Source organism: Balaenoptera musculus, chromosome 15 (genome assembly GCF_009873245.2).
Source record: "Balaenoptera musculus isolate JJ_BM4_2016_0621 chromosome 15, mBalMus1.pri.v3, whole genome shotgun sequence".
Classification (NCBI taxonomy): Eukaryota; Metazoa; Chordata; class Mammalia; order Artiodactyla; family Balaenopteridae; genus Balaenoptera; species Balaenoptera musculus.
In genome coordinates this window covers 81,195,989-81,210,004 of record NC_045799.1, presented here as the reverse complement: position 1 = coordinate 81,210,004, position 14,016 = coordinate 81,195,989, and the positions used below count along the sequence as shown (strand labels likewise).

General features: G+C 57.2%; 2 protein-coding genes and 1 long non-coding RNA gene across 6 annotated transcripts; 2 read left to right on the top strand and 1 right to left on the bottom strand.

Annotated features, from left to right (window-relative positions):
• The first annotated feature begins 434 nt into the window (after positions 1-434).
• PCOLCE (procollagen C-endopeptidase enhancer) lies at positions 435-5,796 on the top strand. Of its 2 annotated transcripts, XM_036824745.1 has the most exons (10): positions 516-752; positions 1,601-1,709; positions 2,145-2,403; positions 2,603-2,677; positions 3,316-3,440; positions 4,005-4,141; positions 4,496-4,767; positions 5,029-5,106; positions 5,241-5,411; positions 5,556-5,794. In XM_036824745.1, the coding sequence occupies exons 1-10, from the start codon at positions 655-657 to the stop codon at positions 5,717-5,719; spliced, it is 1,488 nt and encodes a 495-aa protein (XP_036680640.1). In that variant the 5' UTR covers positions 516-654; the 3' UTR covers positions 5,720-5,794. The 2 variants fall into 2 exon arrangements, with proteins under 2 accessions (XP_036680641.1, XP_036680640.1); XM_036824746.1 differs by lacking the exon at positions 2,603-2,677 and having other exon boundaries at positions 435-752; positions 5,556-5,796.
• Positions 5,797-6,128: 332 nt separating this feature from the next.
• On the bottom strand, positions 6,129-7,360 carry LOC118882106. Its single transcript, XR_005016662.1, has 3 exons — positions 7,222-7,360; positions 6,396-6,554; positions 6,129-6,183 (listed from the first exon to the last, which is right to left on the bottom strand). It is a non-coding gene; the product is annotated as an uncharacterized LOC118882106 (long non-coding RNA).
• On the top strand, positions 7,290-10,414 carry MOSPD3 (motile sperm domain containing 3). 3 transcript variants are annotated; one of them, XM_036827670.1, is made up of 6 exons: positions 7,290-7,376; positions 7,873-8,127; positions 8,327-8,402; positions 8,630-8,859; positions 9,909-10,073; positions 10,190-10,414. In XM_036827670.1, the coding sequence occupies exons 2-6, from the start codon at positions 7,923-7,925 to the stop codon at positions 10,219-10,221; spliced, it is 708 nt and encodes a 235-aa protein (XP_036683565.1). In that variant the 5' UTR covers positions 7,290-7,376; positions 7,873-7,922; the 3' UTR covers positions 10,222-10,414. The 3 variants fall into 3 exon arrangements, with proteins under 3 accessions (XP_036683565.1, XP_036683568.1, XP_036683567.1); XM_036827673.1 differs by having other exon boundaries at positions 7,334-7,467; XM_036827672.1 differs by lacking the exon at positions 7,290-7,376 and adding an exon at positions 7,426-7,549.
• The last annotated feature ends 3,602 nt before the right edge of the window (positions 10,415-14,016 follow it).

The following is a 14,016-nucleotide window of genomic DNA, read 5'->3' as shown; positions in this document are numbered from 1 at the left end:
TTCCTCAATAAGGAAGACACTCCCTTTACCCACATAGCATGCCTCCCTGCCCCCATCCATACCTCCAAATATTTGGGAGAGAAGATGGGTGAGCAGACTTCTTCCTCTGTGGCCTAGTCTGGCCCGGGTATGGAGAGGACAGTAGACATTTGAAGTGGAAAATAAACTGGAGCAGGGGTGGTCAGGAAGTGGGTAAGTGATTAGAGGTTGGGAGTCCAGGGGAGGACTTCCTCTGGGTGCTGAGGAAGCAGGAATGGGGAGGATCACGGGTGGGCTGGAGAGTCCCCAGGAAGGACCCGAGGCTGTGTTGGAAGGATGCTCGGGCACTGGACAGAGTGGGCTTCCAGGTGACATTACTGGACTGCCTGGTCCAGTAATGCTCCCTCTGCCCTTCATTGCTCCACCCCCGCTCCCACACTGGGTCAGTATTTATGTGTCCTGGACCTAGAAAGGCCCCTGGAATCGCCACTGTCCCGGCTCTTCTCTCCCTGTCCCGCCTTCCCCGCCGCCCGCCCCACTGGCCAGTCCCCACGCCCACACGCCCAAGGCTGCCTCATCTGGCACTGATTATCCCCGCTGCTGCTGCTGCCGCTGCCGCTGCTACACTCAGCTGCTGCCTCTGTCTTGAGGACCCCAGCGCCTCTCCCTCGGGCCATGCTGCCTACTACCACAGCCTCCCTCTTGGGGCCCCTCCTCACTGCCTGGGCTCTGCTGCTGCCTTTCACCCAGGGCCAGAGCCCCAACTACACCAGGTAGGTCTCTCGGCACCTTCCAGATGGCTTGAGTGAACTTCAGATCCCTGATTCCTGGGGGGCTATGCCTGTGGATCTTGTAGATTCTTTTGCTAACACACCCTCCCCACCAGATCTCCCACAGCCCTCACCCTTCTCTGGCCCCCAAGTCCTGCTTCCCTGCTGCAAGACCACTGTCTCCTGCGGGTCACCACTGCTCCCCACTCCTCCACCCTCCGTCCTCTGCCCTTCAAGTCTCCCCACCTATCCAGACCCTTGGCCCCGCCATGGAACCTGAGAGCACCAAGACCTTGAACTTGCCTGGTAGCTGGACATCTGGATTCCAGGAGGGAATTAGAGACTGTGGGGGGAAGAGGGGGCTGCAAGTGGGAGATGTGGGAGTCAGTCACCGCAGTAGTTAGCTGGAGCCGGAGCAGGGCAAAGGTTGGGAGCGCAGGGCCCTGGCTGCTACTTCTCCCTCATCTCCCCGCCCCCTCACCCCCCCACCTCGAGGCTGTGTCCACATCTGGAAGTAGTTAGGCCGCTCCAGGCCCTGACTGCCAGGCAGGGCCAGGGGGGAGAATGACGGAGGGGAGCCGAGGAGGATTCCGGGAATTCCTGCTGGGGTGGGGGTGGGGACTCTGAGGGGCTGGAGGGACAGCCAAGTTGCTGGTCCCACTTTTTCCTGATTCTCTGCTGGAGTATTTCCCACCCCAGTCCCGTCCCGGCTGGCTGAGGCCGCCTCGGATCCTTTGGGCCTCCCTCCCTCATCCCCCTGGCTGCCCTCCTTGGCGCCCCCATGCTCATTGCCCTACCCCAGTCCCTGCACTACTCCCCCACTCAGGCCTGACCTCTCTTCTGTTCTCCAGACCTGTGTTCCTGTGTGGAGGGGATGTGACTGGGGAGTCGGGTTACCTGGCAAGCGAGGGTTTCCCTAACCTCTACCCCGCCAATAAGGAGTGCGTCTGGACGATAACGGTGAGAAGGCCCCTCTGGCCGCCGTCCCCTTGTCCAAGTCTCCCCAAGGCCTGGGTCCAGGCAGCCAGAAGCCAGACCGCTAAGGGAACCCCCCTCCCGGCAGGCCCAGCCGCTTCTCCCTGGGGAAGTCCCAGCCCCCTCCCCTCTGGTCACTGACAGCATCGGTGCCCACAGTAACACGTGGCAAGCATCCTCACACCTTAACTCCGAGCCTGCTTCTCCATTCCCAGCTTCATCCCCATCCCCTCTGGTCTCTCCACAGACCTCAGGTCTTGTCCCCTGCACAAGCCACAAGCCCTCTGCTCTGCATCCTGATGGGGCCCCCTCTGCTTCAGGCCCAGTTTCTGTAGGAAATGCTTGGGGAAAAAGAGGGGCCCTGTGCCTGGTTGTGTCCGGCCTGACTTTGCAGGTCCCCGACCCTGTCCCCACCATCAGGTCCCTGAGGGCCAGACTGTGTCCCTCTCCTTCCGAGTCTTTGACCTGGAGCTGCACCCCTCCTGCCGTTATGACGCTCTGGAGGTCTTTGCCGGGCCTGGAACCTCAGGCCAGCGGCTCGGACGCTTCTGCGGGACCTTCCGGCCAGCGCCCTTAGTCGCCCCCGGCAACCAGGTGACCCTGAGGATGACATCGGACGAGGGCACGGGAGGACGAGGCTTCCTGCTCTGGTACAGCGGGCGGGCCACCTCAGGCACTGGTGAGACCTCCCTCACCTCCGCCGTCCCCCTCTCCTGGCCCCGCCCCCGGCGCAGGCCCCACCCTAGCCTTAACCTCCACCCCAAGAGCCTGGGACCCCCATTATCTCCCTTACCCTTTTCCCTCACTAACCGCCCCTTCAGTCCCTCCTCCCCATCTTCTCTCCCCCCCTTCCCGCTCCCACCCACCCCCTCTTCCAGGCCCCCGCCCAGGCGCGAGGCGGAAATGGGTCACCGACCCGCGGGTGGAATGGGCGGCCTGGGGTTACTGGGACGGTGAGTAACTGCCCGCCCCCGTCCGCAATCGGGCTCCCTCAGACGGGCGCGAGGGGGCACCCCCGGGCTGGGGGATTAGGTTCCCCCGACCCGGAGCCCCCTACACCCAGCCCGGGGGCTCCCGATTGCGGTCCCATCACCCCCTCCTGGCGGCAGAAGTCTCCCCTAAAACGTTTAAGGAGGGACCTCCCCAAGGGGGCCTCGGGGCTGTGCCCCAATTTGAGAGCACCCTCACAACATGGGGACTCTCCAGCTGCGACGGGGACTTTTCTGCCGGGCCGGGGAGATGGGATCTTCCAGGGGAAGAGGAGCGATGTGGCCTCGCGATGTGGCCTCGGGTCAGGGGGAGGGGCAAGAAGGGAGCGTGTCCAGTCAATTCCTCCTCCCCCTACCACCGCCCGCCTGGGTGCCCGGCGGTCCAAGACTTACCCCACCGCGGTCCAAGACCTCCCGGAGCCCCGCTCCTCCGAGCCCCATCTCTGCTAACCTACCCCCCTTCTTCCTCCCTCTCTTCTCGCCCCATCATCCCGAGACCCAGACATCGGAGCTTTCTGCACGGGCTCTCAGCCTAGAGCTCTCCTCCAGCTGACCGAGGGTCTCCACCGGCCCCCACCCCCACTCCTCTCTCCCCTCCCCAGAGCACCAATTTTGCGGGGGGCGGCTGGAGAAGGCCCAGGGAACCCTGACCACGCCCAACTGGCCCGAGTCCGATTACCCCCCGGGCATCAGCTGTTCCTGGCACATCATCGCGCCCCCGGACCAGGTACTGACCCCCTGCCCGGGCTGCCCTCGGGGACCCAGGCGGCGTCCTCCAGTATGCAGCCTGCAAAGATTTATTGAACATCTACAATGTCCCGAGCACTGAGCTTGCCATGGTGGGGAGCAAAAACAGACCCAGACCTGCTTGCACCCAAACAAAAAATATCAAATTACGACTGTGACGAACCTTACGAGAGCGAGGTACCCGATGCTGATATATACACTGATTGGCGCGCGCACGCGTGCGTGTGTGTGTGTGTGTGTGTGTGCGTGTGTGGTGGCGGTGGAGGTGGATTCTGGGTCTGTTCCTGGAGAATGAGCCAGGACTTGACCTTGCGGACTACGGCGACCGAGGCCACTGCGGAGCCCCCGTGGATGTGTGTGCTCCTCCGAGCTGTGGTGTGAATGCATTAAGAGGGGGGCTGGAGGGCACGCGGGAGGTGAGCGAGGAGGCCGCGGCGAGCGTCCCGGAGGCGGCGGCCGGGCGGAGGAGGTGAGAGGCGAGAGCTCCGCTCCCTCGGCTGCCCGGGGTCCCGCCGCGCAGCCTCCGCCTCTGCCCCGCCGCCAGGTGATCTCACTGACCTTCGGGAAGTTTGACCTGGAGCCCGACTCCTACTGCCGCTACGATTCGGTCAGCGTGTTCAACGGCGCCGTGAGCGACGACGCCAAGCGGCTGGGGAAGTTCTGCGGCGACACAGCCCCGGGGTGAGGGGGCGGCACCTGGGTGGGTGACGGCGTCCGGGCGTCTCCGCCGCGCCTGGTGCGGGAGCGGGGGGGACAGCGCTGCTGGTGGGAGGGGCGGGGTTGAGCTGAAGCCGCAGGAGGAGAACCTGCCGGCCCCAAACGGGTGGGCGGAGCGGGTAGCGGCCCAGGCAGAAAACGAGGCTTGACGCCAGGCCTGGGGTCCGTGGATGGAGAGGCGAGTGGGGCTTGCGAAATCGGGAAGCTAACGCAGACAACCGACGGGCAGAGGTGAAAAGGCCGCCGGCCTGGGTAGGGGGCAGCATGCGCCGCCCGCCTGACACCTCCCCCAATGCCCCCAATGCCCCGCGCCCGCAGTCCCATCTCCTCCGAAGGGAACGAGCTCCTCGTCCAGTTCGTCTCGGACCTCAGCGTCACGGCCGACGGCTTCTCGGCCTCCTACAGGACCCTGCCGCGGGGCGCCACCGAAGGAGGGCCAGCCCGGAGCCCGGGGGAGGACGCCCGGCCGAGTCCCCCACTCCTCGGCCCGGGCCCCAAGCCCGGAGCCGGGCCCAAAGTCAAGTCCGAAGTCCCACCTGAGGAGAAACCGAAGGCCGCGCCTAAGGCAGAGGCAACTCCGGTGGGCCCCGGTGAGTCTGGAAAGGCAGAGGAAGCGGACGCAGACTGAAGGGAGTTGTATCCGAGTTCCTTACTGCGCTCATTCATTCATTCAATACAGCACCCACGGGTGCCACCTCTGTGCTAATGGCTGGTACTGGGTGCTGGGACACGAAGCCGGATAGAGCTCTGAACAAGTTCAAAGCAATGAGGCTTTTGTGGGGAAAGTGGTCCTTCCTACCTGCTGGGTAGGTTACTCTCCACAAACAGTGCCCCCCTCCCCCCCCCACCAGATGCATCCAGTGTCTCCTGCCCAAAACAGTGCCGGCGGACAGGCACCTTGCAGAGCCACTTCTGTAACAGCGACCTGGGTAAGCAGCCCCATCCCCCAGCTCTGCCCTTCCAGCTCCTCTAACCTCCCCTCCTGTCCCCAAAGGCCCCCTCCTTCTGGTTCCAGCCCTGCCCTGGCCTCCTGTCTCCTCACCTCTCCCTCTCTCTCCCACAGTGGTGACAGGAATGATGAAGTCCATGGTTCGGGGCCCAGGGGAGGGCCTCACAGTAACTGTCAATCTCACTGGTGTTTACAAAACCGGAGGCCTGGACCTGCCCTCTCCCCCCACTGACACCTCCCTGAAGTTTTATGTGCCCTGCAAGCAGTGCCCCCCCATGAAGAAAGGTAACAGAGATGTGGGAAAATGTAGAGGGGGACTTAGCCTCATGAAAATGATGGAGGCAGTAGAATCTGAGGGACTGGGATGAGGGGGTATATCTATAAGGTCTCAGTTACACAAACTCTCAATCCCTTCCTCCTCTTCCCTAGGAATCAGTTATCTGCTGATGGGCCAGGTGGAAGAAAACAGAGGTCCGATCCTTCCTCCAGAGAGCTTCGTGGTTCTCTACCGGCCCACCCAGCACCAGATCCTCACCAACCTCAGCAAGAGGTGCCCCTCCAAGACTGTTCAGGCTGCTGGATCCCAAGCCTGAGCCCAGGCCAGCCTCGGACACTGGCCCTATGGACCCCTTTCTTATCCAAATAAATGTTTCTAGACTTGAGGAAGGGGTCACATCTCCATTTGTATGGTTTTGGTGCTCCTCTCGGGGATTTGTTTTTATTCATTCATTAAACTCAACAGTTACTATACAGAAGAATGTAAGTCGAATCTTGTCACCCCTTTGCTCAAAATTCTCAACACACACAGAAAATGGTAACTATGTGGAGGTGATGGATATGTAAATTAGCTTGATTGTAGTGATCTTTTCACAATGTCTACATATATCAAAACATCAAGTTGTACACCTTAAATATATACAATTTTTATATGTCAAAGATATCTCAATAAAGCTGTTTAAAAAAAAGAAATTAAGGGAATTCCCTGGCAGTCCAGCACTTTCCCCGCTGAAGGCCGGGGTTCAATCCCTGGTTGGAGAACTAAGATTCTGCAAGCTGCCTGGGGCAGCCAAAAAGAAAAAAAAAAAGAAGGAATTAAAACAACTCTTCCATAGTTTCCCATCAGTCTCAGCATAAAATCCGAAGTCCTACTGTGGGCTCTAAGGCTCTAGGTGATCTGTGTCCTCCCTCCCACCTCATCTCATCTCTGAATATTGTCTCCCTTACAATCTCTTCCATCACACTGGCTCCTTGGCCATTTCTAGTACACACCTGCTTCCGGGCTTTGTCTTTGCTGTTCCCTCTATCCGGAATTCTCTGCCGCAGACATCTCCTGGCTCACTTCCTAACTTCAGTCAGATCTCAGCTCAGAAGTTCATCCAAGTCACTCATTCATTTGGGCATTCCAAATGGCAGGCACTGTTTTCGGTGCTGAAAATACAACAAAACAAAGTCGCTGCTCTTGTGGACAGGAGAGTAAATTCTACCTGAGCAGAGAGAAACTAAAATAAACATGATGTCAAGTAGCTCTAGGAGTGCTCTGAAGAAAACAAAAGCATGATAAGAGGACAGGCAAAGGGAGATTCTACATTTGATAGGGTGCTTAGAGAAGGCTTTCAGGTAACTTTGTTTTGCTCCGCTGCTAACCAAATGCGTGAGATTCTTCACCTTGTCGAGGCTGTTTCCTCGTCTGTAAGGGGAGTTGAAGATTCTGAATACTGATTCCCTCTGCAAATATGAGTGATTTCAAATATGAGTTACGTGCAGGAAGGAATCAAGAGAAGTGCCCCGGGCTACGAACCGAGTCCATCTGGGAGCAACCTCCAACTCGTACTACAGAAAACGGCTTTCGTTGCTGCGGAAGCATCTAGGAGAACCTGGGACTGAAGTGGAGAAAGAGGGTTCCCTTGTGGGATGTGATTCTAGTGATTTGGACGGCCTCAGAGTGGGGAGAAAGGAACAAAGCCTGACGCCCATCCTCGCCCGGGCCCCTCCCCCCGACCTCGCCGCCCGACCTCGCCGCCCGACCTATTCCAGGATTAGCGTTCTAGCCAGAGACGCTCGTAAAGTTTTACGTCACTGGGATCAAGCCAATCACCTCTTTAGGCGCACCAATCGGTGTATACTTAGAGCTGAAACGAGGCCGTCCTGGCCAATGACAGAGGCCGTACGGCGGAAGAGCAGAAATGGTCTGCCGGGAAGATGGCAGCCCTGGTCCGGCCACAGGTTGATTGGCAGGTGCTGTGACCAGAGGTGAGCTTCATAGCGCGAGCGGCCGTTCGGAGGCGGAAGCCTGAAGAAGCGCGGGCCAGAGCTCAGGGAGGGATCGGAGGCACAGATACAGGTCTCGGGAGAGCAGGAGACGGAAAGGGCAACTCCGGAAGAGGGCGCGGCGGCCAGCGGAATTGGGCCGAAGAGAGGAGCGGGTGCCCTGGGAGGCCCGGAAGGGGCGGGGCGGGGCTGGGCTTATGGAGATCGGGAACTGGGGCTGAAGACTAGGGCCAGGGCTGGGAGCCGGGAGGGGCTGGGTTTACGGGGTGGGCGTGACCCTCGAGGTAGGGCTTGGGGGCGGGGCCTAAAGGGACCTAAGGCACAGCTGTGGAGAGGAAGGGTTTGGGGGGCCTGCGCCTGGCCTGCGGGGCCCTCATCTAGCGGGATTCCGAGGCGGCGGCGGCATCAGTCCAGGCCCTGCCCTACGATCTCATCCCGTTCCCTTTCGCCCCTCTCGCCCCTCGGCTTTATACTCCAGGCCCTGTCCCCTGAGCTCTGCCCTCGGATGTTCCACCGCCCAGAGCTTGCATGCGCCGTGGGGCGCCCCAGGACCAGGAGCTGGTGGGTCCGGGGGCTCCTGGGCGGGGGTCCCGGGGCGCCCCTCCTCCCTCGGGACCTGTTGTCCCGGTCCTCGTCTTTCCCCCGGATCTAGTATTCAGGGCGGACCAGCGGAGTGGATCTCGGCAGCTGCTGACCCTCTATAACCCCACGGGAGCAGCGCTTCGCTTCCGAGGTGATGGGGATGGGCGCTTCGTGCTAGGGATTGGGGGCTGGCGGTAGAACATTGGGGAGCTGGGTGGGCTGGAGCAGTAAGATGAGTATGGTCGGATGTCCAGCCCTGGGGTAGAAGGCAGGGGGGACTCCATGGGCAGGGCTTGTGCAGGTTGTCTGAGGCAATAGTCGGTCTCTGTCTGTGTGCCTTTTCCCCTCAGTCCTGTGCACAGCACCTGCCAAATACACAGTGTTTGACGCGGAAGGATATGTGAAGCCTCAGTCCTGCATTGACATGTGAGTTGAGAGGGTGGGGAGGCTTATGAAAGCCAGGGGTCGCTGCCACCTTTCTCTGATTTACTGTGCCATGGCTTAAGCCTCAGACCAGGTCCTCTTCAACCTGTTTACCCCACCCTCTGTCTGTGTCCCTAAGGGAAAGTTTCCTGGGAGGGTGGGGCCTGGATCCTCTTGGATCACTGCCTCTCACTGCCCCTCAATGGGCCGCTCTCCTTTCTTGGGACCAGTGTGATTCGCCACGTGGCCCCCAATCCCAGCCACTATGACGTCCAGGACCGCTTCCGCATTGAGCTGTCTGAGGAGGGAACAGATGGCCGAGTGGTGGGGCGCAAGGACATCACCTCGGTTCTGAGGGCCCCAGCGTACCCCCTTGAGCTTCAGGGACAGCCTGACCCAACGCCGCACCCAGAGCCTCCTTCCTGGACAGCACCACCCACGGCTCAGCACTTCCCAGAGAGTGAGTTTAGGGATGGGAATTCTTGAGTTCTGTAAAGAGGGAGGACCTAGCATGACCCTAGAGATGAGCTCAATTGGAGTTGAAGAGGTCTTCCTGTTCAGTCTTTTTTTTTTTTTTTTTTTTTTGGCTGTGCCTGCTGGCTTGCAGGATCTTAGTTCCCCAACCAGGGATCAAATCCAGGGTCCTGGCAGTGAAAGAGTGGAGTCCTAACCACTGGACCGCCAGGGAATTCCCTTCCGTTTCAGTCTTTTGCTTTTTGGTGGAAACATTTCTAGGAGTTGAGATTTTATATCAGGTTAGGGAAAAAGCAGACTTTGCAGTTTCCTTGGTTTCTGGCCTCCACTTAAAGAGAAAAATTCTTCCTTTAGCTCTGACTTCAGTACTTCCCATCATGTGTCAGCTCAGTTCAGTTCAATAAGAAACCGGGGGCTTCCCTGGTGGCAGTGGTTGAGAATCCGCCTACCAATGCAGGGGCCACGGGTTCAATCCCTTATCCGGGAAGATTCCCACACGCCACGGAGTAACTAAGCCCGTGCGCCACAACTACTGAGCCTGTGCTCTAGAGCCCGCGAACCACAGCTACTGAGCCCACGTGCCACAACTACTGAAGCGCGCGCACCTAGAGCCCGTGCTTCGCAACAAGAGAAGCCACCGCAATGAGTAGCCCCCGCTCACCGCAACTAGAGAAAGCCCTCACACAGCAACAAAGACCCGACGCAGCCAAAAATAAATAAATAAATTTATAAAAAATAAATAAGAAACCGGGTTGAGCAATTATGTACCAAGTTGTGGGAGACAGAGGTCCCTGCCTGGCACACAGATACACAGGAGCCCGTAATCAAGGCAGAGTTGAGGAGAGAAAACGAATGATGAGGGACCAGAGGGGAGAGGGTTTCCTGAGGCTGTGGGGACGAAGGCTCCAAGGAGGAGAGGACACTTCCGGTGTCCAACAGAAAGTGGGTACACCTTCCATCTTCAGCCTCCTCCCTGGAGGGCGTTGGGCTGGGCAGGAGTGGAGGCTAGAGCTCCTGATGGGCCTTGTTTCCCAGACCCCCTCCCGCACCTGGCCACCAGCTCCTTCCTCCTCTTCTTGCTGATGGGCACAGTCTCTGTGGCCTTCCTGCTGCTGCCGCTGCAGGATGAACTTGGCAGCCAGCTGCCCCAAATCCTTCACGTCTCCCTGGGACAGAAGTTGGTGGCAGCCTACGTCTTGGGTGAGCACGGTGGTGGTAGGGGATCCGGGCCCAGAGAGAGGGGAGTGGGGGCTGGAAAGAGGGCGTACAGAGCCGGCGGGCTACACATATGACCCTGCTCTTCCTCCCCTCTCCAGGCCTCCTGACCATGGTGTTCCTGCGGACCTGAGCTCCCTGCTCAACCTCCACGACCCCTCCCCGGGCAGGGACGTGGACCTGGACGTGGACGTGAGACAGCCACTGTGATGCTCATAACCTTGCCTCAACTCCTACTTCCTTCTTCCTGCCCGTCCCCATCCCCCCAAAACCCAGGGATTTGTATTCATTTTCCAAGCTGAATAAAATAAATTTGTAAAATTGAACTGAGAAATGTAAGGAACATGCCCCTTTCTTCCCACTTCTTTCCTCCAGTTCCTCCTACTCCCAGGGGACCTCGAACATTGGGGAGCGAAGAGACCCAGTGAGGATTTAGAAGACCCTGGTCTGAGGCCTGGTGCTGCCCTGAAAAAAACTGTGTGACCTTGAGCAAGTCATTTAATTTCTCTGAGCTTCAGTTTCTGCCTCTAAAATGAGGGAATTGGGAAAGTTGATTCTTAAGATCCCCCTTAGCCCTAACCTAGGGATAGGATCCCGCCCCTAAGCCAACATACCTTAAGCTAAAAAGAAACAAACCCCAATACCACCTACTCCCACCTGCTGTAGAACTCAGGTCCCGCCATCTTGAGCCATCAGAGCCTCTTGCCAGGGTTGCCTGGGGGCTTCCCCCCAGCCTCCACCCCCAGAATCCTCTTCTGCCTTTTTGTCCCTTTACCTGCTTTTATTTTGTCTCTTCCTTTGACCTCAACCCCTGTGGGTCAGAAACACCAAGGTCTCTGACAAGATGGGGACAGATGGCACTGCCTGCCGTAACCTCAGCCTAACCAGGCAGGAGAAGTTAAGGCAAAGGAAAAGAATAGGCTCCCTGAAAGGCAGGCTTCCAGCCCTCCTTCAGATGTAAGGCGAGAGGGGAGGAAAGGAAGAAGGGAAGCCAATGACACTGGCAGTTTGTTGATTGGGAACAAAAATTAGCAAGATAACGTTAAGACAGACTCAGTCTGTTATGCTGCTGGAAGGTTATCAGTTGTTCCAGCTTTACTTTGGGGGCCTTGGGAGCTGCCCCTCTGCCCTGGGGACCTTGCCCTTCCCACACCCAGAACTGGCCCCGGTGACATGTGAGCCTGATCCTGTGCAGAGAATGGCAGCCTGTGTCTAGGATGTGAGGAGGGCTCTCCCCGCAGCCCAGCAAACCCCTCACAAAGCCATCCACACTGGGCTGTCTGTGCCCAGGACCCCAAAAGGCATCTGAGGTATCGCACATTAATGATCTTGCGGATATCTGCTGGGAAAAGGCCTTGCTGCCAGTGGGATCAGGAGGCTTCCTGAGACAAAGCTATGAAGGGCAGCTACAGGGGTGGGAGGGGCTTGGGTCACACATTTTTTAAAGTAAATTTCTTAGAAAACAATACTGAGCTGGCAGTAATTGGAGTGGGTGGGTGTTAGTTTCCTGTGGCTGCTGTAACAGGTTATCACAAACTAGTGGCTTAAAACAACATAAATTAATTCTCTTATGGTTTTGGGGGGTCCGAACTCCAAAATGAGTCTTCTGGGGATGAAATCAAGGTGTCAGCAGGGCTGGTTCCTTCTGGAGGCACCTGGGGAGGATGTTTCCTTGACTTTTCCAGTTTCTAAAGGCCATCTGCATTCCTCGCGTGGTGACCCCTTCCTCCATCTTTAAAGCCAAGAGTGGAAATAACAAATGATCACTGTTTTAAGTCACTAAAAAAAAAAAAAAAAAAAGTCAGGAGTGTAGCATCTTCAAATCTCTGACTCTGACCCTTTGCTTCTGTTGTCACATCTCCTTTCTCTATCTCTGATCCTCCTGCCTCCTTTAATAAGGACCCTGAGGACTTCCCTGGTGGCGCAGTGGTTAAGAATCCGCCTGCCAATGCAGGGGACACGGGTTCGAGCCCTGGTCTGGGAAGATCCCACATGCGACGGAGCAAGTAAGCCCGTGCACCACAACTACTGAGCCTGTGCTCTAGAGCCCGTGAGCCACAACTACTGAGCCCACGTGCCACAACTACTGAAGCCCATGCGCCTAGAGCCTGTGCTCCACAACAAAGAGAACCAACCGCAATGAGAAGCCCGCGCACTGCAACGAAGAGTAGCCCCTGCTCGCCGCAAGTAGAGAAAGCCTGCACACAGCAACGAAGACTCAATGCAGCCAAAAATAAATAAATAAATAATAAAAATAAGGACCCTGGTGATTATGTCTCCCACCCCCACCCCCGGCATAATCACCCTGTGTCACTTTGCTAAGGCTGCCACAGACTTGGTGGCTTAAAAAACAAATTAATTTTATCACAGTTCTGGAGGCTAGTGTCCAAGACAAGCCGCCGACAGGTTTGGTTTTTCCTGAAGCCTCTCTCCTTGGCTTGCAGGTGGCACCCATCTCACTGTGTCCTCACATGGTCTTTCTCCTGTGCACGCACATCCTTGGTGTCTCTCTGTGCATCCAATTTCCTCTTCTTATAAGGACGTCAGTCAGATTGGATTAGGCCCATTCTGATGGCCTCATTTTAACTTAATCACTTTTTTTTTTTTTTTAATTTTGGCTGCGTTGGGTCTTTGTTGCTGCGTGCGGGCTTTCTCTAGTTGCGGCGAGCGGGGGCTACTCTTCGTTGCGGTGCGCGGTCTTCTCATTGCGGTGGCTTCTCTTGCTGCGGAGCACAGGCTCTAGGCGTGCAGGCTTCAGTAGTTGCAGCATGCGGGCTCAGTAGTTGTGGCACGCAGACCCTAGAGCACATGGGCTTCAGTAGTTGTGGTGCGTGGGCTCAGTAGTTGTGGCGCATGGGCTTAGTTGCTCCGCAGCATGTGGGATCTTCCCGGACCAGGGCTTGAACCTGTGGCCCCTGCATCGGCAGCCGCTGAGCCACCAGGGAAGTCCTTTAATCACCTTTTTAAAGGCCCTATCTCCAAACACAAACACATTCTGAGGTACTAGAGGTTAGGGTTTCAACATATGAATTTGGGGGGAAACAATTCAGCCCCAAACACTCCCCATCTCAAGATCCCTGACTTAATCACATCTGCAAAGCCCTTTTTGTCATGTAAGGTAACATTCATTCACAGATTCTGGGGATTAGGATGTGGACATCTTTGTCCAGAATTTTATTCTGTCTACTACAGGGAGCAAATGGACAAGGTGGAGAAGCGCTGAGAAACGACTTTGGGAAATTTGTTCTGGACAGTATGTCAGGGAAGTAAGACGTCGAGGAGGCTTCTGACCCCAAGTCCAGGCTCCTGAGAACCCACCAAGTCAGACTCAGGGAGGTAAGGAGGAGGCAGTTTCATCTTGGAACCCAGGAGCATCCCAAGCCATAAACTAAGAAGCCTTCACTTCCCAGCATCTGAGGAGCAGGCTAGGACCTCTCACGCCATACTGGGAGCAAGAGAGGACCAGGAGCCTGAGAGGCAGACCCTAGGATTTACGCAGCTGACGGGAAGAAAAACGGCCATAGCCTCCTGAGACCATGATTAAAGGTAAAGTGGTGCCAGCAGCACCTGTAATTCCCTGCTCTCCTGCAGCTTCCACCTCAGTGGACAACAATTGGCCAAAGGGGGCCCAGGAGGGGAGAGAGGTCCCAGGCTGGGCTAATATAATGGCTGTGTAATCACTGCAGTCTCACAGGGCTCTGTGCTCCAAATGGGGCCCTGTGCTTGGGGGTTAGTGCTCTGCGGTCTCTATCTTGCAATTCTTAATGATTTCACCTCTGAACTTATGTTTTGGAAGTGCAGCCCGATGAGACAGTGAAGCATGTGCTGGGGGTCCTGCCTCCCCTGGATGGGTTCTCACCTGTTGGCTCCCTGCCCCCACCCAACCACAGCTGCCACCCTCCTTCCCCAGTAGGGACCTGGGCGCAGG

Excerpts from the sequence above, each read along its gene's own strand:
- PCOLCE (XM_036824745.1), top strand. The coding sequence starts at position 655 with ATGCTGCCTACTACCACAGCCTCCCTCTTGGGGCCCCTCCTCACTGCC. Across the intron at positions 5,107-5,240 it reads CTTCTGTAACAGCGACCTGG|TGGTGACAGGAATGATGAAG; the intron begins GTAAGCAGCCCC and ends TCTCTCCCACAG. Across the intron at positions 5,412-5,555 it reads GTGCCCCCCCATGAAGAAAG|GAATCAGTTATCTGCTGATG; the intron begins GTAACAGAGATG and ends CCTCTTCCCTAG.
- MOSPD3 (XM_036827670.1), top strand. The coding sequence starts at position 7,923 with ATGCGCCGTGGGGCGCCCCAGGACCAGGAGCTGGTGGGTCCGGGGGCT. Across the intron at positions 8,403-8,629 it reads CCTCAGTCCTGCATTGACAT|TGTGATTCGCCACGTGGCCC; the intron begins GTGAGTTGAGAG and ends TCTTGGGACCAG. Across the intron at positions 10,074-10,189 it reads GGTGGCAGCCTACGTCTTGG|GCCTCCTGACCATGGTGTTC; the intron begins GTGAGCACGGTG and ends TCCCCTCTCCAG.